The 26502-nt window shown below is 40.2% G+C and overlaps 3 protein-coding genes across 8 annotated transcripts; 2 read left to right on the top strand and 1 right to left on the bottom strand.

Annotated features, from left to right (window-relative positions):
- Nucleotides 1-1917: 1917 nt before the first annotated feature.
- Nucleotides 1918-8102, top strand: gabpa (GA binding protein transcription factor subunit alpha). Of its 2 annotated transcripts, none has more exons than XM_046404514.1 (10): nucleotides 1918-2077; nucleotides 4293-4394; nucleotides 4502-4646; nucleotides 4832-4916; nucleotides 5035-5259; nucleotides 5362-5556; nucleotides 5660-5716; nucleotides 6039-6164; nucleotides 6679-6871; nucleotides 7371-8102. In XM_046404514.1, exons 2-10 carry the CDS (start codon nucleotides 4318-4320, stop codon nucleotides 7591-7593), a joined length of 1326 nt encoding a protein of 441 aa, XP_046260470.1. In that variant the 5' UTR covers nucleotides 1918-2077; nucleotides 4293-4317; the 3' UTR covers nucleotides 7594-8102. The 2 variants fall into 2 exon arrangements, with proteins under 2 accessions (XP_046260470.1, XP_046260471.1); XM_046404515.1 differs by lacking the exon at nucleotides 1918-2077 and adding an exon at nucleotides 2142-2506.
- A 233-nt stretch (nucleotides 8103-8335) lies between these two features.
- On the bottom strand, nucleotides 8336-21469 carry LOC124067275 (amyloid-beta A4 protein). 2 transcript variants are annotated; one of them, XM_046404505.1, is made up of 18 exons: nucleotides 21257-21469; nucleotides 18220-18387; nucleotides 17954-18083; nucleotides 17726-17838; nucleotides 17022-17212; nucleotides 16687-16916; nucleotides 16347-16514; nucleotides 14317-14450; nucleotides 14130-14204; nucleotides 13432-13590; nucleotides 13172-13300; nucleotides 12898-12997; nucleotides 12166-12233; nucleotides 11499-11637; nucleotides 11227-11280; nucleotides 10676-10767; nucleotides 10419-10565; nucleotides 8336-10282 (listed from the first exon to the last, which is right to left on the bottom strand). In XM_046404505.1, exons 1-18 carry the CDS (start codon nucleotides 21314-21316, stop codon nucleotides 10181-10183), a joined length of 2259 nt encoding a protein of 752 aa, XP_046260461.1. In that variant the 5' UTR covers nucleotides 21317-21469; the 3' UTR covers nucleotides 8336-10180. The 2 variants fall into 2 exon arrangements, with proteins under 2 accessions (XP_046260461.1, XP_046260462.1); XM_046404506.1 differs by lacking the exon at nucleotides 16347-16514.
- Nucleotides 20585-26409, top strand: LOC124067280. 4 transcript variants are annotated; one of them, XM_046404523.1, is made up of 5 exons: nucleotides 20585-20814; nucleotides 23429-23512; nucleotides 23654-23734; nucleotides 23847-24140; nucleotides 24369-26409. In XM_046404523.1, exons 1-5 carry the CDS (start codon nucleotides 20772-20774, stop codon nucleotides 24491-24493), a joined length of 627 nt encoding a protein of 208 aa, XP_046260479.1. In that variant the 5' UTR covers nucleotides 20585-20771; the 3' UTR covers nucleotides 24494-26409. The 4 variants fall into 4 exon arrangements, with proteins under 4 accessions (XP_046260479.1, XP_046260477.1, XP_046260478.1 ...); XM_046404522.1 differs by lacking the exon at nucleotides 20585-20814 and adding an exon at nucleotides 21605-22093; XM_046404521.1 differs by having other exon boundaries at nucleotides 20594-20814; nucleotides 23429-23734.
- Nucleotides 26410-26502: the final 93 nt, after the last annotated feature.

Here is a 26502-nt window from a genome sequence, read left to right as displayed (position 1 = left end):
TATCATTTAAACTGTAGTCATTTAAGAAAAAAATACTATTTAAAATATTTAAAAGTTGAACTACTGTGCAATGGTGATTTTTTGAAGTGTCCACAGTACAATCTTCTATTGAAAACTAGTCTGTGTCAGTTATGTTCAACCTAATCATTAGCTTTATTGTGAAGGTTAATGAAAACAATTAATGATTGGCTGACTTTTATGTGGAGACTCTGGGTCTAAACAATACGTTCATTAGTTGATGTGTAAAGTACTTTTTCAAATATCTTATTCATCTTTGCTATTGCATCACCAAAAAAATACTTCTTAAAAAAAGTCTTTATTCTGAAGGGGCGAAAAAACAACAAATCGGAAATGTCCAACAATAACGTTCATTTCCTTCTTTTGAACCAAAAGTCACTTCCATGCAACTTAGATTACATACTGTCAGAAAGTAAGCCAGTTGACTCTGTTTTAACAAAGGCCTATTTGCTGAAGTTGAACGGAAAGCCGTGCAAAAATAGCGAATAAAGGGCTTAAAAATGAACATGGAAATATCACAGAGGCTAACACCAGTGTAGCACCCTTTAATACCTCTACAACAGTCGCTTAAATGCAGTAAATCGCTGGGTACAATTCGGCATTGTAATATGAAAATTTGAACTTGTTCCAGTATTTATGTAGATCAGTACTATTCCTTGAATGTAGGTGTCCGTACCAGCAGTAATAAGTGTGTATTAGCATTTTCCTATTAAAACATTAATTAAATCATTTGAAAAATAAATAAATGCAATTGATCCCCAGGAAGCAACATTTGGACAGAAACGAAAATGAGACATTTCAGCATGTCATACAATTTGTCAAATTATTAAAGACACAAGGAAGACAACTTTAGTTTCATAGTTTATTTAGTAAACTTATCTAGACCACTTTGGGGATTTATTTTGACAAAATTCCATCAACAATTAGAAACATGTGCAAATCATTTACAAAAGGACATCATCACATATACAGACTTTGGTTTGTCCTTCAGATAATATTTAATAGCAGACTAAAATAAACTGTACAAAACTACCTCAGTAAGTTCAGGAGTGAGAATACCACAAGAAACAAAGAACTTGTGGGCGGTGGTGGACAGGCAATGCTTCTTTTATCATTGTTAAGAATATGTCATTGAATATCACAATATTCAACACAAGCCTTCGAGAACTAGAAAACAATATAATGTGAAATACTCTCTGCCCAAAGCATTTAGACACAAAAACCTTAGTACTGCAAACCAATGCTGGATTAAGAACTGGACAAAGGGCTTGAACCCACCTTGTTATCTGTATTTGTGTGGCAATTACTGAAACAGTAGGGGCTCTAAAGTGGTCCCTGAATTTTAACTAGTGATTAGGTTTTTAGAGGCATCAGAAAAGCAGAGTATGTTGAGGGAGGCTGAATAGATGCGCATAGCTCATTTCTGCCCCAGGGCTCCCAAGCAGACTGATTACCCCTGGTATAAATATTTAAAACACTTGAGTGTTAGTATAATACAGCTGTATATCCGCAGAACTACTAACCTCGTTATTTGTGACTTTTAAGCTACTCATTCGGTAGGGTTCCTTAAACAGCCTGTATGAATTATGAGAAGCTTAAAAATAAAAATCACTCATGAATGGAGAATACCCAGAATGTCAGTTACTTGGAGGAATTAATCAGAATATCTTTGTGATAGAATTTAAATCTCAATTTAATAGATGAGTGCCGTGACATTTAAGCTGATGTAGCACGTAGGCCTACTTTATTAAAACACCAAATTAATCTGCTGGACACAGTTCTACTGAGAATAAGATACAAAATTAATAAGGATAAATACACACTCGAACAAAGACAAGACTCGTGTGAATCTAAACCTTTTATATCTTTCATGGAAGTTTTAGGGTAACGTTAACTCTCTTGCCAGTTAGTCCCCGCCCCTCTTCTCACTGTGTGTGTGTGTGTGTGTAGTTGACCAAAAACTTGCAAGATACGATTCGTCTGTGTGAATTTTGGCTGCTTATCTACCACAGTTGAGTTGAAAATACTCCAACATCGTCCAAGGCTTGAATTTTAAGAGGTACGGCTATTTCGGAGATATTCTTTTTCAAAGGGAAGTGTACTAAATTGTGGTCGTCTGAGGGGCCTGGTTTGTCGTGCTTGGACTCTTCCCGCTATTTTGTAGCTCACTAGCTAGCTAGCTACTCAGCTAGCTGTTGTCGATTCCTGTCTAGCTCAATGGGAAGAGGCCGCCTACCTTCATGCAATAACAACACACTCGGAGAGCGTTAGCTAACTTCCACTAAAGCTAAGCTAAGCTAACGCTGGCTACCACACCTTCGACGGCTGCCGCGGTTGCTTTCTCGTAATCTATAAAATTGAAATAACGTCGACTTTCAAACAATAACTTCAATTTACGTTATACCAGTCCAGTGTTAGCTTGGTTGCTAACAGTAAAGCTGATCAGAGGCTGCCACGGCGCTGGTCACCGTCCAGCCACAAACACACAGTACGTATACATCCAGAGACAACAAAATTGCCTTAAGTCCATACTTCTCTGTAAAGTTGTCGTTTCTTTTTTAATCAAGCCACCATTGCATTGTATTATTGACACGTCAGTCGCCCAGTGTTGGTAGTTTTCTTCTGAAGCTTGTATCGTATTTATCACGGCTGCTCTCGGAAGTCTTGCAACGCTGTAAACCTTAGCCAGGATTTCCGGCTCCTTTCCATTTGCCCTATGCTGTTTTGTTTCCGTTTATTCTATTTCCGTTTTAAAAGTTTTCTACGTCCAGAGTTAAATTGTGATATAACACAGATTAATTTAAGTTACGAAGTGCAGTACTTTTGTAGGATATTTTAACCGTTCTTTAGCGCGGGGACCAACGGTTGTGTAATGGGCTGCCTCGCCCCGTGGTGCATTCGCTTGCAAATTTGTAGCTAACTTCCTTCACCGTAGACCAGCTTCAGTGTGTCGACACGTGTAGCCTGGTGTTTAAATCTCAGTTTTCTGTGTTTAACAAACATGTGGTTATGATGTGTAGTTATGTTTGGTTATAGTTTTTGTAAGTAATGGCCTATCAGTTGGCCTTTGAGCAAAAGCCTCGCCCTCGAGTTGGCTAACGTTAGCAGTTGCAGCAGTCAGTGAACTGTCCCAGACGGCCAATGAGAAGACGAGGCTGATGGGCCTTTAGAATAGAAATCTCCAAACCACTGTTCTAGACATGCATCATGGACCCATAACCCACTGACACAATTTTCACACACTGAAGCGGAAATATTCTCCAATAATTGGACATCAAGTTATTTACAGTTTTTGATGTCGTTGAGTTATTATTACTCCTAAACTTTCCAGATACAGAACAATAAATGAAAAATCACAAGCATTTTGTATTTCTTAAAACGAGCTCCAGTGTATCTTTGCTATTTAATGAAATCATAGTGTATAAATTAGTTTTAGATTTTTAAAAAAATATTTATGTCATTATGAAATCAAGAGCTGTGTGCAAGGAACAGAAAAACTGAGCACAGTGCCATTTTATGCTGTTTTGAAATGTGATCTTTTCTTGGTCTTACATTATTGTAAACTGAATACCTTTGGACTGATAAATGAAAAAAAACACGTTTGATTTTTTTAGCCTTTGAAAAGTATGACACTTTTGTGGCATATATAATATACTGTTAAAAACATTACATAGCATAGGTATTAGTAACATCTAAGTAAAAGATAAGAACTTTATTGATCCCGCCGGCAATTGTTGAAGGGCTAAGCTCAGTCTCATGAACATCTCCACATCTAAATAGCTCCATAGTTCAGAGCTGCAGCCCAACATTTATTAGTCATTATCAATAAATGTATTATTTAATTTTTTTTTTTTTAAAATTTTTTGAGTTAATTGCTTGCACTTTGAAATGTCTGAAAATAATTAAAATTTCACATCACAGTTTTCAACAGTTTGAAACTCCATGTACAGTAACATGAAACGGAGAAAGCAGAAAATTAACTCTCTTGTGAGAGGCAAGAACGAGCTAGTGTTTGGTGTTTTTACTTGATAGATGACTTAAGTGATCATTTATTCATCTTAAGTGTTTCAGTCCCAATGAATTTAACATTGCCTTTGTGAGTATATTGTAAAATTTTTCTATCCTTTGATTTTCATGGTGGTTTGGATTCAATTAGTAAACCAGTGACATTAACAGTTTAAATTTACCATCCTTGTATGTTTTTTTTTTCCATGCCGATATGTTGTAATGTGCATGGATTACAGTTAAGCATCTCCTTCATTACTTTCCTTCAGCCTGGCTCTCTCTGCCAGACACAGAATGTCTAAAAGTGAACCAGAAGAGATGATAGAGATCGAGATTGATGAACGGGAGAAACAGGCATGCCTGGAGGAAGGGTAAGCAAGATGATGGTGATGTGAATTGCATTTTCTTGCATATGGAGGAAGTACAAATTTATGTTTGTTTGTTTTTGTTTTGTTTTTTCGCTCACTTTTACCATCAGTGTTGAGGAGCAGAACATCACTGCTTCAGATTTGATCCAGCAAGATATCGACATTAATGAGCCGGTTGGCAATTTGAAGAAGCTTTTGGAGCCTCGTATCCAAATATCACTGGATGCATATGATATCTGCCTGCAGGACATTCAGGTAACAATTTAAGTAAATCGAGCATATTAAGATCTCTAAATGATTCTTTAATTTTGTCACTGTTGCCAAAAAACAGGGTTCAAGTTTATAGTGTTGGTCTGTTGAATCATCTCTTGAACTGCAAAGTATGTTGAGTTGTCTCCCTTTTCACTTCTGATTCAGCTGATCTAGTGCGTTCTTTTTAGCTTCATCCCGATCATAGCCTCTTCGATCAGGGAGTAAAGACAGATGGTACAGTGCAACTCAGCCTGCAGATTATAACCAAACCAGGTACCAGTAAGAGGCTTCAAAGAACAGAAAATATACATTCATATATTACTGTTCAGTTCAAATTCGCATATACACATATCACCCTCACTTATTTGTATTGCTTTTTCTTTTTGTCCAGGTGAAGAGAAATTGAACATTTTGGAGATTGTGAAGCCAGTAGAAACAGTAGAGGTGGTGATTGATCCCGATGCAGCAGGAGAGGAGGGAGCTCTGGTAGAGGAGGGTCAGCTCATTGCTGTGGAGAGATCTGGCCTGTCTGATGAGACCTCAGAGCAGGTTACACGCTGGGCCGCAGCACTTGAAGGCTACCGCAAAGAGCAGGTTCGCCTGGGCATACCATATGGTGAGGAGCACTTAAAACACATTACTGTCAGACAAGCAATCGTTAAAGTGGGGTCAATCAAATGTGGTTGTTGGTGCATGATTTTTTAATCTGTCTCCGCAGACCCTGTGCTCTGGACAGCTGACCAGGTCATCCACTGGGCTGTGTGGGTAATGAAGGAGTTTAACATTGATGAGATGGAAATTGGCAGCATTCACATTCCAGGTCGAGAGCTCTGTGCATTTAGCCAGGAACAGTTCCTTCTCAAAGTGCCCAATGGAGAGATACTCTGGAGTCACCTGGAACTCTTACGCAAATGTAAGAGAAATAAAGTTGTTTTGGTAGTGTACTTTTTTTGTCCAGATATACAACAATCAACAGATGTAAAAATAAGATCCCTTATCCACTGCATTTATTTCAGATGTTTTGGCAAGCCAGGACCAGTCTGGAGGAGATGCAACTGTCACCATTGATCAGCGTAAGTGCATTACTGGAAAAATACGCCAAAAGGGAATACACTTGTAGACACTCCGTTTTGGACAAGAGTGGAAATTGTCTTTATCTTTAAGACTGAACAGCTCTATATACAACATATTGGACAGACTAAGTGTATTTTACAAGAAATGAGAGCTCATAAACTTCAAATCAGTCAAAAATCCAAAAAAACTAGCAGTCGTGATGATTGATGTTCTGTTCATCTCTATTTATTTATTTATTTAACAGGGACAAGTGGAATCAAACATAGTTACAAAAAAAAGCATTGTAGCCTAACTTTCTAACTTTTCCATCTGTGTCTTCAGCTGTGCAGATAATTCCAGCTCAAGTGAGCACACCCACTACCATAAAGGTACTGAAGCAGAGCCGAGGCCCCAGAGCTCCTCGTATTTCAGGTGGAGAGGAGCGCAGTTCTCCTGGCAACCGCACAGGTAGTATTCAATACACCCAAGGACTCTGTATGTAGTTTTTAATATGCTCAGGGAGCCTGACAGACATTTAGGGAGGGGGAGTTTGTGCACCAATTTTTTTTAAAATTTTATAATGCTGACAATCTGTTTTCTGCTTTGCACAGTGATTGGCCAGGTCTGTACAGATGATCTGTACAGATGACAAACTAATCTATGGGTTGTGGCAAGTTAAGCAAAATAAGCTGTCATCTTGAGCTTTAAAATGTTATTACAGACATTTTAACAATTTTCTAATATTTTACAGACCAATATAGAACTATCGTACTGAAAAAACAATTGGCATATTAATCAATATTAAAAACAAATGTTTGTAGCAGCTCTACTCCAAGAGCTCCGCAAATGTTTGAGCCTACGTTCTTAGTGTTGTGGTGCTGTGTTTTTGAATGCAAATGCATCTTTTGCTTCATGAAAGTGTAATTTTTATCAGTGGTTTGTAACATTATACACTGCATGCCATATTTTCTCTCGGTGCCAGGCAACAATGGTCAGATCCAGTTGTGGCAGTTCCTGCTGGAGCTGCTGACGGACAAGGATGCAAGAGACTGCATCTCCTGGGTGGGCGAGGAGGGGGAGTTCAAACTCAACCAACCAGAACTTGTTGCACAGAAATGGGGCCAGCGCAAGAACAAACCCACTATGAACTATGAGAAACTCAGCAGAGCTCTCAGGTTTGTTTCCTCTTTTGTTTTAAAGGATACTCTACATTTTAAATATGGATTTTCCACTGAGTCCAAGAAGCAGTATAAAAAAATGGTCAACATCAGTGCAGTAGAGGCAGGCATATCCTAGCTTTTAGTCCTTAGTCCCTACCAGAAATACTGGATCCAACCTCCTTGCTTGGTAAACTCCCACATCTTTCATACTCCATTGTGTCACACAGGCTCTCTGTTAAAAATTTGAAGTGTCAGCCTAGACTGAGATGACAACAAAGCTCCTTCAGGGCTACAGAAGACCATATACGATTACTTTCACAGGCTGAGTGGTACTTGATATGACAAGGAAATAACCCTAACTCTAAAACAGGAGTCTGTGCAATCTGTTTGTGGGTGTCAGTGTCAGGAAAAAGTTTTACGGTGGTAGTATTGGAAACATAACATGATTTGTTTCACTGTAGGATTTTATCTGGGCTTCATGTTGCAAGAGTCTTACTTTCACATTCTCATTCAGGTATTATTACGACGGGGACATGATCAGCAAGGTGCAGGGCAAGCGCTTTGTCTACAAGTTTGTGTGCGATCTGAGAACTCTGATTGGCTATAGTGCGGCTGAGCTCAACAACCTGGTGACCGAGTGTGAACAGAAGAAACTGGCTCGCATGCAGATGCACGGCATCGGTCAGCCCATCACTACAGTGACCCTGGCCACCACAACACTAGACAAAGACAGCTGAAGGACGCCGGAAATACAGCACCGCTTTGCTTTCCACCACTGATCGGAAATCAAATCAGCTTTCTTCTTTATTTGACACAACTGTCAATGGAAGGGCTGATACCCAGTCACTGATGATTAACAACTTTGTTACTGCATTTACAGTTTGATCTAAGTTAGACAGAGGCAGGTAAAACTTCTCTATAGCTTTTCTTTAACTCTAACCAAGAAGAGAAGCGTGTTCAGGATGAGGGTGAATGTCTGTGTGATTGCTGAGTGCACGTGACTGAATGCTTGGATGTGTGAAAATCCAGTAATCGGCTTTGTGTAGTGCGATTCTTGTCTGTAGTTTAGGATAATTGCCACTGTATATACCGGTACTCCATGTTTTTGATAGACACAAGGACAAGCGTATTTTCATATTATCCATTTATAGAGGACTTGTTTTGTATTTTATTTAGTGTTTGTTCCCTGAATTGTTGGACCTTTTCTGTCCACTAGGGGGAATAAAGTTGCAAGCATTTTTCTTAACACTTGTGATCCAATCATTTCATTCTTTGAGTTTTGAAACATATATTACATTTTCAGTGCTGTACATGGTAAGAGAATCAAAATGACAAAGGGCCAGAAGGTTATATGTACATTCAAAATTTTATTGATGGTATAGTGAGTGTAGAAAGCTTCTTACTCTATGCAAATGGTTCATTTAACTACACACACAGGAGGGTCACTGAATCAATGAGGAAAAAATGCATTTTTTTTTGTTTTAAACACTGTCCTCCAAAGACACCCACAGTGAGCATCAATACAAATTTCAAACATTCACCTGATTAAGAGCTTCAGTTGGTGTGTACATGTGGAAATAATGTGTAGGGAGGTGATGTGTTGTATTTCTATGGTATAAATGCACAATATGCATCTCACATTCATGTTTACTGGAGGTGGCGTTCATAGCTTCAAATTAAAAGAGGGAAATGTGTCTTTATGCTAATGTCGGTCGTGGTCATCCACCTCATGTTGATGGTAATTCTTTACCGCTTCATGAGGACTATGAAGACTCTTGACAACAGATATGCAGACAAAGAAATAGCCACTACAGGACAAACAGAAGCACTGTACATGTATACACAGGAAATGTAGAAAAATAGAATGTGTATATGAGATTTGATGCAGGAATGTGTGTGGGGAGGAGATGTGACCATCTAGAAAAACTGTTCTGATCTCTGTAGGCCCAAAAGTTCCCTCGTTTCATCAAGTACTCCCCAAGTGCTGCACTGTACAATATTGCTGACGCAGCCAGAAGGACAGCATAAATAGGACAAATGGGGGTTAGAAAGAAAAACAGACAGAAGAACACATAAAGACGTAGAGGTGGAGATTAATAGTGAAACTGGGCCGTCAAGACCTGATTCTCCATCTTCCAAATATTTACAATCGAGAGAGTGACTGGAATGATAACTCTTGAGTAATACGCTTTTAGAAAACCTTTCTTCAGTTCAATCTATATCCACATTCTGATAAAAACTTGATGTGCACTGATGGTGTGAATCAGCAACAGGGACTTAACAGCAATAATATTTGGTGATAATTGTCAGACTTCAAAAACAACAGAGTGCATAGAACTCAAACAGTAACAAAATCATCTTCCTTTCGGATACTATAACACTTCATATATTACATATAGAGCATTTTGCCCATGCAGCTAACACAACAGTGAAGCGTGGAGATGAGCATAGCGAGCCAAGATTCAGTTAAAGCAAGTCTGTGTGACAACATAGCAGACCGGATTCTGAATACTCTTTTTCTTCTTCATATCACAAGATCACAAAGAAGACACTAGAAATGTACAATCCTGCTAAAATATCTAGTAAGAGGACTGCTCCCTCAATGTACAGTATACTGTATCTGTCATCAATATGGCCATGCACTACATATACTTACAACTAATCTCTGTCTTAATATATTACACATAAAAAAAAATCAGCAAACAAAACATTCAATATTTTTAAACTTTTACATATTCTGATTATGTACTTCTTCTGCCTTTTTTTTTTAATCCTTTTTTTTGAAAAACAAACCTGAAACACTTGGGCTTTAATCGTGAGGAGAGGCGCTCTAAGAGCCCCTCATCCCACTGCCAGCTCTAAGAGCTGTTATGTCATCAAACACAGCTGTCATCAGAATGCAGGGGAGCAGGGATGCGTGGGGCTGTTTGAGGAAAATGGAACAACAACAACAACAAAAAAAAAAAAAGGAATTAAACTGCTTGGGTTTACGTGCTTCTGTTATCAGCTGCAGTAATGCTGTGACTTTACGTAAATCGGCAACAGGGCGTTGGTTTGTCAGAAGAAACACTATCAAGTTTTTGTAATGATTGGTTGAAATGTGCAGGTAAAATAGGATGCCCTTGTCTGACCAATTGCAGGATAAGTGTTAAGTGTGTTCACGTTTCCTTCCCCCCCCACCCATCCACAGGGTGAGAAACTGAAGGTGTGAGGGCTGAGGGCTGAGGGCTGAGGGCTGAGGGCGAGGGACCTGAATGGAACAGACCCTGTGAGTGAGTGTGTGGGGTTGGGATACGCCTGAACAAAATGCAGATGAGCAGTTCTTCAGTTCTGCATCTGCTCAAAGAATTTATAGGTGGGATTCTCATAGCCGTTCTGCTGCATCCTGGCCAGATGACGCTCCTCTGGGGTCACTGCTGCATCCACCTACCAACACAGACAAGTAAAACAAATAAACAGAAAATGTATTTACATAGGCAAATGAACACACTGAGAAACACAGGTTTCTGTACTGTATTTCACATGGAACCACCTTTTTAAATAAAGGCCTTTTTTTTTTTACCTCAATTACTCCATGATGAATAGAAGTATATTGTTTCTTCCTCAGCATCACCAAGGTAATGACGATGACAGTTGCTATAACAACCCCTCCAACCATAAGTCCAATGATGGCACCTTTATTAGACCCAACATCCTCAGCGAAAAACACCTGCGGACGCAAAAACAAAACTGTTTGTGTGCGCAAAGCACAGACCGCTGCACGATCAAAGCCAATTACATGACAACATGTGGAGCGTCGCACTCAGATGGTTTTCATACCAGTTTCTGATGGTAAACTTCATAACCAGCACTTTGCCTCTCTTCAGTCTCCATCCGCACTTCTGGCATCTCCTCTGGCTTCAGGGCAGACACTGAAACGAGAGCAGTGTGCACAGGCAAATTATGTAACAAATGGTAACATTTCATAGTTATTTTTATTTTTAATAACTGACACACACATACACACAAATATAGTCCCATACAGTGTTATATTGTACAAACGAATCCTGCAATAATGATCACAGCCTTATCTTTATACTGATATCCTTAACTTTAGTCAAAGTTAAGGATAGACCCAGTGCACTTTGGCCAGTAACACTGAAAATAAACAACTTTTAAGAAAACTCCACAAGGCACCTTAAAAATCTCATGCTATGACAGATTTTGATAACCTTCTTACTTGTTATCCATGTATGACGATGTCATGTTATTAAACAATAATAAGCACACACAGCTCAAGGTAATATTGATGGATTCACCAGCCTCTTGTGAAGTGCTTGGCAGCCAAAGTAGACTCTGAAACCCGAAGAAATGCACGCAAACACACTCACCAGGCCGTGTGGGAAGTCCTCTATCTGGAATTGGACGAGCGTCAACAGGCTCAACTGCAAATAAATTCATAAAGAAAAACTTAATCTAAATTAATCTATGTGATGGTGTGAAGGTGAAAAACAGTAATTTGATGAGTGCTTCCCCTTTACAGGATAATGTTCTGTGACTGTTCCAACGGTCTAATGAGTGTTAATACTTTCACTGAGCTGTCATTTTTAATTTGCTGATGTTCAAAGTACATTTGTATGTACAAAGTTATGGTGTGTGTTACCATGGTTCTCTGTGTTGGGCTGGTTGAAGCTCTCAGGGTGGATGAAGCCCAGTCCGTCCAGGCCAGGGTCCATGGGAGCAGAGCTATAGGCCTGATCAGGCATCAGAGCGTCGTTACCATAACTAACTCTGCCATCCACCTGCAGACACAGAGGAATATTAATCTGGACGTGCCAATGTAGGACAGTCAGGGAGGCTTTCTTTGAAAATATAATCCAATCCTGATGATTATCTGCTAAAAACGTGGAAAGTCTGACATCACCCACAGGACTTCAACTTGCTGATGTTATTATGTGCCCAAAACACTAAATCCAAAAGCTGAAATTCCATCATCTTTGCAACTGTGATCTCTAACTAAATCTTTTTTTATTTTTTGCCCTTTAGACACAAAGTCCTCATGGGGGAACATATTTTTTTCTGACGAACCTGATTGACATCTCTGCATAGATTCATTACACTCACCACTATCGCTGAAGAAAAGGAAAAAAAAAAGACCTGCATTCATTCCCTTTTTGGTACTTCTTACTGTGCTCTTTCTGCATGATCATGTTTTGCGACTTTGTTTTGCATCATTACAGAGGTGACTCTATTTATAAACCATATTCAAGGAACTGCAGTTTATACAGAACAGACTCCGTGCATATGTGAGTGGGTGCAACTCGACTCACCCTCCCGTCGCTCTGCAGGGAAGAGACTTGCTGAGAAAGCTCCGACTGAACTCTCTGCACTATAACAGCTATGAAGAGAGAGAGAGAGAGAGAGAGAGAGAGAGAGAGGAGGAGGAGGAGGAGGGCGTGTGAGAGAGAGCCACGGCATGATAAAAGTAAAAATAATGCATGCCTGGTGAAGTCCATACATTGTCCTGTTTACTGAAGACAAACTAGCAGTGGAGATGCTGTGTTATTAGCGCACCACACATCACTAGACTTCAGACTCGCTGTTAAACTCGTTTTCATCCTCACTCAGCACTACAGGAGAGTGTAGGGTCTCCTCATTAAGTTTGAATACTCCGGCAGCACACAGACGGCAGGCTGGTTTAATTAGACGTTAATCCAGTGAGAAATGATCACAGATCTGATCTGTCACAGCAACACTAGAATACTACATAACAAACATAACAGACATGTTTAATGTCTCTGCAAGTTAATTTCATTAGCTTACTGACCAGGGCTGATACTAACAATTTAGATCAACATCTCTTAATGTGTTGATAATTTTCCCAACTCATCAATTGATCATTTGGTCTATAAAATGTCAGAAAATGCTGAAAAATATCAGGAATTTTATTCATTCATTTTTCATTGTTTAGCATAACTTCTTAAAAATGACTTAATCTTGATGTAGTTGTATAAAAAGCAGTCATTTATACAATTAGCAAGAAGTATGAAGCTGACACTTACCAACTTGGTTTTGGATCTCAGTGGCCACGCTGGGCACTTTGTAGAGCAGACCCAGTGACTGATTCATCCTCTCATCAATCACACGTAAGTGGGTCAAAACCTAAAGGTCAGCAGAAAGTGAAAAAGTTCCCATCCAATTCTGAAATCATCATTTTCTACACAGATGCTAACAGAATATATCATTTCGTTTTCAGGCCACACCAAAGATTTACCAACATAAACATTTTTTACCCTGTTATGACGCCAAAGGGTTGGTGTGCGTGAGGTTGAGTACCTGAGGTCGGATCTGTGCAGCCTTCTTGGGGTCGACCGTGCGCACATGCTCATAGTGTTTCAGCGTGTGCTGCCTGTCCTTCTGCTCTGCTCGGACATATTTCTTCAGCAGGCTCAACACCTGACGAGCCTGGTGGCGGCAGTGTTGTAAGCAGATTATTATGAATGCCTTATAGAAACTCTCATGCTGTGTTTTGTCCACTTTACAAGCCCACACTTTATTATATCTCTGGTGACGTGTGCATGTGTGTGTGCATGTACCCGTGGCGGGTTGGCCTGTAGGGCACTGAGGTAATTTTCCAAGGCCAGGCGTCGGCGGCTGTTGAGCAGAGCCTCCACCCGCGCCATGTGGGTTTCCACCAGCTGCTGCCTCTCTCCTGCTGCCTCCTGCTCCAGAGCCTCCACCTTCTCCTGGAAGTGCTGCAAATACAGTACATGCAATAGATGGGACAATAATCCTTTCTTACTATATGATCTTATTACAATAACCAAGCAGTTATGACAAAGTAGGAAAGAGTTTTATAAGGGCTTCTCACCACGCACTGTGGGTTGTACATAGCACTGCGGTGGGACATGAAAGCATTTTTTGTTTTCCTTTGAGATAAGTTTAATATTTCCTTTTAGAAGTTGCACAGTCTGCTCTGACATAAAGAGTATAGTTTTTACTTGAGGTTAAATCTTGTTTTAGTAATTAGCAAATTAATAACCAATATTAACATCAATTTTCTAAGTTCTAATTTTTTACCAGTGTTCGTTGTGCAATTATTGTTTAGTACATATGAAATATGTGGCAAAAACCAACAACTTACTTTTCAGTGCTTTTATTTTCCTTTTCACTTTTCAGTGATTTTTGCCAAGGTAACGGGACTCAAATATTTTCATAATAAAACCTTTGATAGTTACAAATAATGCTATAAAACATACAAAACCTAAAGAGAAAGCTGTGGTGTGTGTCCTACCTGGATTACAGCCTTCTTGTCAGCACGAGGAAGGTTCTTGGCCTGTCTCTCAGCCTCTTCCCACTCCCTCATCACCTGGTCATAAAGAATGTCACGTCAGCGACAAAGGCAGCCATTTCATACTGTCAGACTCAGACATGGCATAAATGTTTACGATGGAAATGTTAACCTGGACAAGCAAACATACCTGGGACATCTTTTCACGGTGTTTGGCCTCCAGGCTTTCCTTGGCCTTCTGGAAGTCAGCGTGTTCGTTGTCGTCCCCGGGAGATTCAAGGTACCGATCCACGGCGTCTGGAGGGCTGGGGGCCATGGTGGGCACTGGAGAAGAACAGAGAGGGAGGAATCAAATACAGGGCATGGGAGAAAACAGTACAATGTGAGGCAAACAACAGAAGATATTAACAATACAAGTAAAGAGAAAACATGAAAGGTAAATGCAGAAAAAAAAAAACACTGAACCCACTGCATTCCAAAACACACAGTCATGAATGAAAGGACAGGACAGTTTAAGGTAGGTTAGGTACACGGTGAAAACGGCTTTAATATAAATACAAATGATGGTATAACAGATAAACGGGTTTTCAGGGGAAAAAGGCTGATTAGTTTCCCAGCACAAGTGCTGTGGGAAGGTCTTTGTTTAATGTGGGAGCCTGGAGATAAGAAAAGCGCCAAGTCAGGATCAGGGTGGACACAACACAGCTGAGGAGTGCCGTGCTTCACTGAACGGAAACAGCAAATCAACCCGCTAACCTTTAAAAACACCCCCCCCCCCCACCCCACAGGTATATACACACATACACATGGCTATGACTATGGCTATATACACGCTACAACACTCAGCTGGTTAAGACACGATGACATCGTTAGACATCCACAACTGCAGGATCAGGCTACTATGGAGCTGCAACAGAAGACACAGGACCTTGTAACTGCAAGGCATGCAAACACACGTGTGTATACAAGTGCATGCAGACACACACTGACATTCAAGGTTCGTTATTTACGCTGCTTCGTCCACATGCTGTAAGGTCAGTGAGAGTTACTGGTTAGAATATAATGAAAAGACTAATTAAACGACTTTTAAGTGAATAATTACTAGAGCATCATGGCTGCTTTCCAACAGGAACACTCACTTGATCCGCTTGCCTTTACATTATCTTCCTTTCATTTTCCTTTCAATGCATCAGTTGAATTACAGACTCTATTGATGTAAAATGTCTGGTCTCAAAGTTTTGGAAGAAATACAGCTTGTGATTTATCTTAGTGTCAACAAATCCTGTGTAAAGACCACAACCACCAACAAATTGATCCGAACAAGTATTGTGTGGGCAGCTGAAGCCTGTTATAGTTCATTCTGTTGAGCTATAAGCCTCCATTGTTGTCCAAAAATGAATATGAAAAAAAAACATCAAGGAACCACATAGAAGCACTGGGTGACATGTTCCTTATGAATAATGAACACAAGCAGTGTAGCTGAGTGTTTAAGTATATCCTATGCTAACTAGAAAACCAAATGTGTATGAGTTTGAGGCTGAAAATATTACCCCAAAGTTGCTCGATTTATTCCTGTTTGAAGATATTTTGCTAAAAACTACAGTGCCACGATGTCTGAGGGAAATTACTGAGCTTTTTCAAAGGGCTGAACGATTTATTTGTGATTTATGTCTTCAGCAGGGAGGAACTGACTTGGGGCTGAGAGCAGAGGCACAGACAGAACAGAGTTCAAAAGTACTGAGAAACAGACTAATGCTTTGTTGGTTTTGGTCTCGTCAATGGATTTCATGGCAGTAAGACAAATACAGAAATCATCAGCCTTATCATTTGAGCAAAGGACAATCAGTTTGCTTTTTCTTTACCACATATTTAAAGACACTGTCATTGCTTTCTGTGAAAGAAACCCAAACAAAAATATATTATTCTTGGGAGATGGATCATTTCATAGCCTTTGTGTTTTTTTCCTTTCTACTCCTCCTTCCCAATCAGAGATAAGCTTTACTCGCTGAGAAAACGATCCTATAATACTCAAAGCAAAACTAAAAGACAAGCTACCAAATTCACTTGTCAGTGCTCCGAGTGGTTAAGAGCCATCAGACACTCTGGACAGGGTGAGACAGAGAAAGAGACAGAGAGACGATTTCCAGCAGCCTGAGGACAGGAGTCAGGCTCGTGGTGCGGACGCTTCATGGTTTACACAGCTCCAATCCTGGGACTTACACGAGCTGCTGCAGACGGCTAGGCAGTATTCCTCCGACTCAAAGTTATTCCTGTTGCCCCCACAGCCCCCAAACAAGAAGGGAACACAGCGGCGCTTCTCAGGCATGAAGTACCAACGCTCCAGCATGGCATGACATGGGCCTGACTCAGCACGAGCCCAACAAACAGCTGGGACATGTGCACACAGGCAAATTAAATATCAAATAAAGATGAATGCAAAATCTGAGCCTCTGGAGTTCATGGAAAACATAAACGTGACACTACATAATCAACAACACATCATGAAAAAAAAACAATAAATGAAAACATGTAAACAAAAGGGTGTATATCGACTTCTTACCACGCACGACTTCCTCAACGGATTCAGTGGTGGTGGTTGTGGTGGTTGTCATGGCGATGTTAGCGCTGCGCTCATCGCTATCCCGTTCATCTGTCACGTCGTCTTCGTCGTCCTCCTCCTCGTCTTCATCACCATCTCCATTCTCGTCCCTTTCGAAAGTTTCTTCCTCTTCGTCCTCGTCTTCGTCATCCTCCATGGCGGCAGGCTCTGCGTCTGCTGGCCGCGACATGCTGCAGGGAGAGCAGTCACTTCCGTCTACAGGTGCATGTTTGTGCGTATGTGTGTGTGTCCATTAGACTCAACAAATCATGACAAATGTGTGCCAGTGATGATACCTGTTATCAGAGTATTCGGTCTCAGCTCCGCCCCACCAGACGTCTGACTCCTCCCCCTCTAGCTCCATGCTGTCAGACTCTCTCTCCACCTCCGCTGGACAGCAGACAAACTCCACCCCTCGGAAACGGTCAATTCCACATGGCAACAGCATCCCGTAGTCATGGAGGTTCATGGAGCGGTCTCCACAGGACTAATTGTAATAGCAGACATTGATCACAAATTCCAACAGTGCTTGAGTGGCTTCTAACACCTTTAAAAACCTAAATGACACCACACAGTGTTTCACAGGAATGTGAGAGCTTATTGTGGTACATCTTGGTGACTGCAGATAAGGAGCCCCACTCTCATAATTTAGTTCTGATGCACTCATTATTTATTATAAGAGAGCTTAACAAAATGTTTGGCAGACAACTGTCTCCATGAGTGACTGCACAATAATGAACAATCAGAATCAGAGGCGACAGGATAAAAGGAACACATATCAGAACAAAGTGGCAGAGAAGCTTGACGGCGAGGTGTTGGGAGGATGAAATTAAGGATTGCTGAGTCATTCAGCAGGAGAACTAAAGAGGACCAGCCCAAAAATTAAGAAGTAGATGGAAAAAGTCACTGGTACATACGGTATCAGAGACAAGGAGAGCATAACCTACCTAAATGAAGTTCATACAGTGATACTGAATGCTGTCTTACTGTCTATACTCACCTCTTTGGCTACAGTGTGCCAGTGCAGGTGGCTCTCACACTGGTCCATGCGCTCCTGGTGCAGGAACTTGCACTTGTCAGGAACAAGCAGGGCGTCACTCACAAACTCACCAACTGAAACATACAAATAATGTTGCTCATTACAGGTAGATAGTACAACCTTTTGCACAAGCAACCACATGTACAAAAACACTTGGCAACTTCTAGCTGTATCATTAAAAGTTCTCACCCAGGCAGCGGTATGGCACCACAATGTGTGTGTGACTGCGGCATTGCTTGCGGCCTTTCTTGCACCAGTTCTGAATGCTGACAGGCTGGTTGGCCTCCACAACATTTGTGATCTGCAACTCTGGGTACACCTGGAGAAAAATTAGAGGTGTTTTTTATTGTTTTTTTTGGTTTGTTATTTGTTTTTTTTTTTTAAAAAAAAAAACAACTTCTTGTTGTCTCTGTCTGTTTCTCTGCCTCTGCATTGCTCTCTCACTGTCTCAATACCTCTTGGCAGTACTGCAGGATGCCCTCCTTGGTGCCGATGCAGCTCTTGGTTCCAGAGGGGTCAGACTCCCATTTGCCACTCTGCACGTTGATGTGCATGTTGAGCTTCCCGCAGAACATGGCCACCTGGGGCTCAGTTAGCAAACCCACAGAGTCATCAGCAGGCACCTGGACAGACAAGGGGAAAGAGAGGACAACACTGAAGACTGAGGGTACCACACTGGCTAGAGCTTAACCATACAATTCTCCAGATGCAGCTTTTGTATGGTCCCTTTCACATATAATTCTGCATAAACATCTGTCTCTCTATGCAGTACTGGGACATATCATAGCAGAACATTTAAATTATATAAATAGATGATATTAATACCATTTTAAACAGGAGGCACAGAATATACTCAGTTTAATCCCTATTGAGCCCATAAGCCAGAGAGTATGCATTATAGCCACATTATAGCCACAGGCCAGCACACAGGCCAGCACACGGGCTCTTTGTTAGCCTGGCTTATGAGGTTTAATTCATTTCCTATAAGGGAGAGAGTGCAAAGAGAGTGACAGGGAAGACCATAAAACCTAAAATAGCAAAGAACAGACAAACTTATTGAATCACAGAACACCAAAATTCAGCTGTGAATGAATATGGTGCACACAAAATTATTTTTAAACTGAATAAGGCCTGGCATTGACATAGCTTTCAGCAATGAGTGTTTTTCCATCCTTTAGGTTTGAAGAAACAATTAGAGGAAGCCTCTGTGTGTTTAACCTTCTGTTCCTAGGGCAGTTCCCAGTAAAGACTGATGACACAAGCTTACAATACACTATCCACCAAGCCTAATACTAACTATTTTCAACTTGATGCTATGCTTGCCTGTGAAGACCTGCATAATGTTAGCATTCCATGAGTCAAGGTGGGTTAGTCTATCCTTCCTTTTTGAAGATACCTACTCTCTTCTCACCTAATCAACCTATTATATAACGTTATAAATGATTTTTTTAGATGAGAAATTCTTTTTTGTAGGAATGTGCCTTACAGGCTACAGAACACAAAATAAAGTGGTGTTGATAAGCAGAATACATGATGATCGAAATGAAATGAGTCAACTCTAAATTGAAGTCCCAAAACCAGCCAAGTTGCGCTTCAAATGACAAAACTCTGAGTATGTCACTCCGTGTGCAGTTATTCACCCCACATATCACTGGCTCATGTCCTTCAAGTCACATTTGTTGAGAAAACATTTTGTGAAAGCATAGTTGTATCAAGCCATGTGCTAAAAGTAAACTGCTCCTGTGCTTGTCAGTGCAGAATTACACTGAGATAACCAGTCTGACCTTGTCTTACATCAAAGAAAAAGCTCAAAACACTCCTGTGTGACTGTAGGGGAGCGTGGCAGCAGATCCTGATGGTGCACAAAGGTTATCACATCTAGGTATCACATCTAGTCAAGGCCTGCATGACTCCTTCTATCATGACTCAGCCTACAGCCTAAAAAACATGCAGCACAGAAAATAGAATACAATGCAATACAATGAGAGGGACAAAGTCTGCCAGACTGAAAATACAAACCATATGAAGAATGGCTATTTTAAATATCACAAAAATATCCTATAGCAAAAATATAATCCTTATGCTATGAGATATAGCGATGGCTCTGTCATAGTAGTAATATCAAAGGAATAGTATAGTGAACATGATAAGATTTACCACACGAATAGTACAGATGTAGCATCTCAGGTGTGGCAAATGGTGATATTTGTTGGGGAAAGTTGTATGTATGCCACATCAAATAATGTACCATGTTTCACTGCAGAACGGAACGCAGGGAGCTGCTTTGGGTGGGAAAACTACAGTAGGTGTATTATTGCACTGAGCCTGCATTATAGAGCTCTCTAAGTTACTCGTACTCCTAACTGCGGCACGATAATGAGAAAACAGCAGTAAGCATCTAATGGCTTGCATATTACAATGCAGGCCGTGCTCATCTTTTCCAAGCTCGTACTAAGATGTATATTTCTCTCTGGTCCTGTACAGCAGCAGCAACAGCAGCAGCAAAGCTGCAGGCGCCATTTTGCTCGTGTCAACCTAAAAAAGACTGCATCCTTTTTCCATTTTCCTCAGCAATATCACCACCCTGCAGCTGCAACGCTGCTGGACTGGACCAAGTGGGCCAAATGACACTGAACACGAGTATTTATACAAAAAATACATACCGGTATCAGAGGGCGTATTGACATCAAAGCTGAACTTATCGTGATGCATTTTACAGGTATAGACGGGACAGGTTTGACTGAGACCGTGAACAGGACAAATTGTTTTAACACGCATACGACGTTATGTTAGCCTGTAGCGGTTGCCATGCCAATCCTTGTCTTTTCTGGAAAGACCTGCCCAGTGTTAGCTTTGTCGACCTTATTTACTGTCGTCAAATTGGGTAACATAATTTAGCTATCTACCTAGCAGTAAAAAGATAACTGAGACTAACTACCACAACAGAGTATTATGCGGGACTAAATAAAAAACACAAAGAAAAACAAATCACAAGGCAAACCAAAACATGTCCAACATGGCAGGGCCAAGCTGTCAATCACCGACTAACGGTAGGCCTTGGTAGCATTGCTGCTGACAGTCTTTGGTTTGCTAATTCTACGCAGTAAATCTGTGTACACAACAGACTTGGGATAACGATGAACTCATGCAGCAAACTGTTCGAAACTGTCAAAGAAAACCATTTTACTGGGTCGAGCTAAGAGTGGGCCTACGCAGAGCCCGGTAATAATGTTATCTTTGGTAGCAGCTCGGTGGTAATTGTTGCAGTTGTTCATGCCATCAGTGAAATGTTGTAACCTACGCCGTACTATCCTCCACCTTTACAATTTAATCGTCATTTTAATGCAACATAATTCATATTTGACACAGTGGTTGGAAATGAGGTCCGCTTGATGCCTGCTGCAACTAGCTACAGGCCCGCAGACGAGAGGAGCCAGGGATCGGCTCACCGACACTCTCCCACAGCCTGAGATTTTCTCCCGTTGTGCTCACCTCGGATGAAAGCGTCAAGGTCGCCACCAGTAACAGCAAAAACGCCGTGTGCTCCCCCATGCCGCCCTCCCGGTATCCAGCACCGTCGTTATGTTCACGAATTACTCTTTAAAAGAAACGTTAAAGCAGGCGGTGAAATGTCGACACAGCTGAAATGTTCCGATCCCGGCGATCCCTCCCTGTTTGGCTCCCGACGGTGTGTGGCTGGAGCTGAAGGGATGTGTTTAGTGTTGGATGGGTGGGGGCGGGTGGGTGAGTGTGCGGCTGTATGTGAGTGCTTTCATGTAATTATAAAGATATACCCAAGAAACGCTCCACTCACTGGCTCGATAAGATCCTAATAAAATATCTAGAGTGACTACTGAGTCAAATAATATCAGTTTGTAGCCTACTATAATCTGTCTGTGTCGTGTTATGATCTGTCTGCATATACCTTTTGGTCACTGCAGCTCAACTTGTTAACTTTGATCAAGATATGTTGTATAGTCCTCAATGGAAAAAGGACAGTAGCGTCATTTTTTCCTGACGTTTAACAATATCCGGAAATTGAGATCAACGTTACTGGTGGACTTTCTCGCTTTCACTTCCCTTCAGACGGACTGCACGCAGACGCCACCTGATTTGTCGCGAACTGGGATTTTACCAATTTACACTTGACGGATACCTTAGTTTAATCAAGACAACAACACGACAGGGAAGAGATTAGAATAGTAATCCTTTCTAGAAGGTGTCCCAGTTTAGCAGCATATATTCTGACAGATCCATTAGGCTTTTCTTGGCCCACAGAGCGCGACATGAGGACAGTACTGCGAGTGTTAATGGTACTAATTGTCTCAGGTAAGAAGCCTACATATCGCTCAAACCACTCAACAACAGTGTGGGGTTACCTATCAGGTGGCTATCCACATTCTTAGTTATGCGTTACTGCAGAATAATCACAGATGTTTCGTATTCCTGGCGTTAAATACTTGATCAATTGAGTTTTAACATTGACAGATACTTAAGAAAACCAAGTGCACTTTCTCTGTGAGTGAAATGGTTACTTTTGTGTGATTGCCATGTTGTATGTTCTCGTTCTACCGCATTCCTGCATGGTTGATCATTTGCCCAGCCTCGTGGGGAACTTTAATTCAGATTTATGGATGTAACAAGTTGTTACTATTCCGCTTTAATGAAAAAACAAATATATCCCCTCTCAGCTCTTGTAAGGGCTCAAGTGGGGTTAAGTGAGCGATATTTGCAGGTAAATTAAACGGCTTTCATAAAGATTTGTTGTATTTAACACATGACACGACGTTTGTAAACATGCGACCCTAAACTAATAAAGCGCTGCGTGTTCAGCTCAGAAATATACAAGGTCTAAAGGAAACTTTACTTGAAACATCACTTATTGTTGTAATTGGGTTGATATGGGGATTTACTCAGTTTGCACTGATTGACCTACATTTCGGGCTGTACGATTCTTTTATTTAAGTCCATGTTAATGTTTTGCGTCTGTCCTTTAACATCTTTGGGTTATGTCGGGGAAAAAAACCCCTCTCTTTAATAAAACAAGAACAACAAAGAAAACAAGAAAGAAAGTAAGAAATCAGACAAAATAATCAGTTCATAAGTCATCATCTGTGTCACACATGGCCTAAACAACTAAACAACCAGCAAATCTCCATATGATAGGATTTTTTTTTTCTCAGAAGGGAACATCTGTGAATTATTTGGGATGAAAAAAAAGCGTTTCATTTAAAAAGCCTAGCCCTCATGAAAAGATTTTGTTTATCCATCCGTTCATCCGTCCATTTTCTCGCCATAACCTAACGTGTGTGTGTGTGTTTTTGGGATTGTGGGAGAAAGCTGGAGCACCCGGAGTAAAAAGGTCAGTAGATACATGACTCCAGTCAAAGAGTCAAATCAGTTGAAAGGATCTTCAGGACTCTGGGTTTTAATGGAATACTTTCAGTGAGCAGGAGTGGTGTATGATTGTGTGGTCCACAAAGAGAATGTATGTTATAGAATTACTAATATGGAAGCATACATGCATATGTACTCTGCATCACTTTTTAAGTGAGTTTTGTAACTGGTTTTACAGTGGGTGTTGAGAAATGTCTACCAATGACAAATATTTTCGAAGCGAGTCTCAGTAACTGGATTAATCCCAGTTTACCTTTCCTGCCACAGGTGATGCCGAGATGATGACCACAGTCACTGGAGTCTTGAACGGCAGTGTCCTTCTGCCATGCACCTGTTCAGAGAGGAATGAGGGTAAAGGTTTTCAGTGGCAGATGGAAGAACCAAACAAGATGCTGGTGTTTAAATATGACAACACCACAAACAAAGGCAGGGCCACGATATTTCTGCCAGAGAACAGCAGTAACTGCTCTCTTCTCCTCACCAACATCACAGCAAATGACATGGGGAAGTACAGATGCTCTTTTCACTCTGGACAGCTATACAAGAAAGTCTTTGTGTATCTAAACATCTCTGGTGAGTCATTTATTATGCATATCTACAGTATTTGATTGCTCATTCAGTTGTCCATTAATTTATATTAGAAGTGCACAATAGCCCAATTTTAACTTGAGTCATCTCTCACCAGTGAACTTCAGTGTCTGTCAGAATGACACCAACCTGCATGGTGAAAATGTTCTCCAGTGTGATGCAGAAGGACCCTATGCCGAGGCAGAGATTCAGTGGAATTATGAAGGACGGCTTCTTAGAAATTCATTCAAAACTCATATAACCTACACAAACACCCGAAATGCTACGACTGGCCTCTACCATTTCACCAGCAGTCTCATCTCTAAACACAACTGGACGTCAAAACCTACATGTAATGTCATGGCCAAAGGCATATCAACTGTCATTAGCGATGGCTGCAAACCAAAACATGGTAAGTGTTTTTATATATTCCACAGTGGATGTGACTTACATATACCTCATTACTATTCCACAGTAAAATCATTACGATATTAGCTGTAAACATGGAAACAGTCATAATACAACACCTCGTAAAACACATTAAAAAATCATGTTTATTATTTGACAGCAAATGATCAAGCAAAGCACATCATTTAATTATTTACAGTGTCATATTTATGCAATTTTCTTTATTTTGCAGAGGAATATTCAGGGCCCCTCAAACCAGAAGATTTCATGAGATATCCGTACGTTAAGCTTATTCCCATCATGTCAGTGTTTGGATTTTCCTTGTTATTGTGGTGGCGTTGGAAACTTTCACAGTAGGTTTCGCAAGAGTTTGTTATTCAGTTGTTTATTCAGCATTAGTTGAGTTCCACACCGGTTTGCTTCTGTGTTGACATTTTTATGTTGTGTTTAGTGAGACTCTCAGTAAAATTTCTTTCCATATCTTTTGATGTTTGCATCAAAAGGGGGTTAGTCATGAATCTGCTGTCATGCTGGTACAGGTTACATCTTGTGTCCATCTTAATTTGTTTTTGGAAAACGAGGTCCTGTTTTTGAGCCAACCTACCCTGAACAAAATCCCTCACAAACTTTAGGAATCTGAGAAGAATTTTCAATCTAAACATCCGTTGTTACAGAGACACAATGTAGAACTGTCCAGTTTAATGTACTTTGTTTTGATTATGTATGTAAACTCTCACTGCTGTGACTTAAGTGTAAAAAAAAGAGAGTTTTAATACAGAGATATTTACCATAACAATTTTAGGTAGCTTGACCTGAAATGGCAACATTTGTGAAAATTATGTCAGGGTTCATATGCAAAAAATTTGTAAGCTTTTTTCAAAGACCATATTTTTGTATAACACAGTGCCAGTACTAGGCATTGTTTATTTACATTTAAACCACATGTAATTCATATATTTGTAGGACCTGTATAAAATCTACATAAGGCTGACATTTGCTGTGATTTTTTTTCTTTTTTTTTTTTATAAGGACAAGCTTGGATGAGCATTTCTTGTATTAGCATGTGTGAAACTGAAACTTGTTTTTCTGTAACTGCCTCTGTGATATACTGGTTACAATTAATATAGTTCCTTTGTTGCACTTTTGTAAATATGTGGTATAAGGTCATTGTATATATCACGTCAAGGTTCAGAACGGACTCTGTGACAGTGTTGTGATGTTCAAGAGGTGCAACGCCAAAATAAGAAGTTGAGACTGTGAATGATCCCCACCAAACACTCAAGAGCCTTTTTTTTTTAATTATCTTTTCTCATCTAAGAGGAGGACATTATTGAACTAGGGGAACTGAGAATATTTCTGGTCCAGATGTTCAGCCCACCACAGATCCCATATTCTGGGTTTTGCCTTGGCCCTGCTTCTGTAAAAGTGCAAACAAGAGAGTGCACCAAATCTGAAGCAAGCTTTCTAATAATGTGTGTGAATACGTGGACTTTTCCAGGGTCAAAATGGTTTAAGTGAAACCTATCCTCAAAATGATTTGCTAAGAGAAATAAACCGACCATGTAACCCACATACCCCATTTTAGCCCTGGAGACATTTTGTTGGATTGTCTTTTGTTTTTGTGTCACTAATTCCTTTTGTATTTTTATTATTTTTGTAATCAAGTCATCATTCTCGCTCTTGTTCTCTCTTTGTAAATAATTTTGATATGTGTTGAACGACACAGCACTGTAAAAGCTAAGATTTCCAGCATGTTTTGACTTGTCACTGGGGCTTTTAGGCTGAGAACATACAAAGAACTTACTTTTGTCTAGCTGGAGGAAAGTGCAAGATTCAACATTGTTTGTACACTGTGTGTGTGTGTGTGTGTGAAAGAGAGGTGACAGGAACAACTAATCACATAACACATCAAAAAAAATGTTTATTTTTGTTCATTTAGATTATCTTTCTTAAATTAGCTTAAACATTTTGAAGTATGTTTACATTTCTGTCATCATTTTCAACATTAGTTTGTAACCCTGAATCAAAGTAATAAAATTTGACAGAAAAAAACGCAGGTCAGCAAGTGACATTCACATTTCCCTTTAAAAAAATTTCATTTCCCTTTTTTACTTTTTTTTTTTACTAAACCTCATTAATGAACAAAACTTTCAACACAAAATATTCTTCACTACTGTGTAAACATCTTTTATGTTAAACAACTAAATAAACCATATTCAACAATAACGGGAAATGTGTAACGCCTATAAACAATAAAGAGACAATAAACAATTTATGATTTCAGTGGACTCTATATTACTCTTCATAACGAAGTAAATATAATGTTGTTTTTATGGTCGTGGTTACTCTTGAGCTAGCCTCAGTTA

Source organism: Scatophagus argus, chromosome 11 (assembly GCF_020382885.2).
Source record: "Scatophagus argus isolate fScaArg1 chromosome 11, fScaArg1.pri, whole genome shotgun sequence".
Taxonomy (NCBI): Eukaryota; Metazoa; Chordata; class Actinopteri; family Scatophagidae; genus Scatophagus; species Scatophagus argus.
The sequence above is the reverse complement of the archived record's forward strand: the minus strand, read 5'-3'. Positions and strand labels throughout refer to the sequence as shown.

Bases quoted from the DNA above. Each gene is read 5' to 3' on its own strand.
- LOC124067275 (XM_046404505.1), bottom strand. From the start codon at position 21,316: ATGGGGGAGCACACGGCGTTTTTGCTGTTACTGGTGGCGACCTTGACG. The intron at 18,084-18,219 runs GTATTGAGACAG...ATTTTTCTCCAG, and splicing joins TCCTGCAGTACTGCCAAGAG to GTGTACCCAGAGTTGCAGAT. The intron at 14,205-14,316 runs GTATGTTTGCTT...CTTTATGACCAG, and splicing joins ACCGTGAAAAGATGTCCCAG to GTGATGAGGGAGTGGGAAGA.
- gabpa (XM_046404514.1), top strand. From the start codon at position 4,318: ATGTCTAAAAGTGAACCAGAAGAGATGATAGAGATCGAGATTGATGAA. The intron at 5,717-6,038 runs GTAAGTGCATTA...CTGTGTCTTCAG, and splicing joins AACTGTCACCATTGATCAGC to CTGTGCAGATAATTCCAGCT. The intron at 6,165-6,678 runs GTAGTATTCAAT...TCTCGGTGCCAG, and splicing joins TTCTCCTGGCAACCGCACAG to GCAACAATGGTCAGATCCAG.
- LOC124067280 (XM_046404521.1), top strand. From the start codon at position 20,772: ATGTCCAACATGGCAGGGCCAAGCTGTCAATCACCGACTAACG. The intron at 23,735-23,846 runs GTGAGTCATTTA...ATCTCTCACCAG, and splicing joins TGTGTATCTAAACATCTCTG to TGAACTTCAGTGTCTGTCAG. The intron at 24,141-24,368 runs GTAAGTGTTTTT...TTTATTTTGCAG, and splicing joins TGGCTGCAAACCAAAACATG to AGGAATATTCAGGGCCCCTC.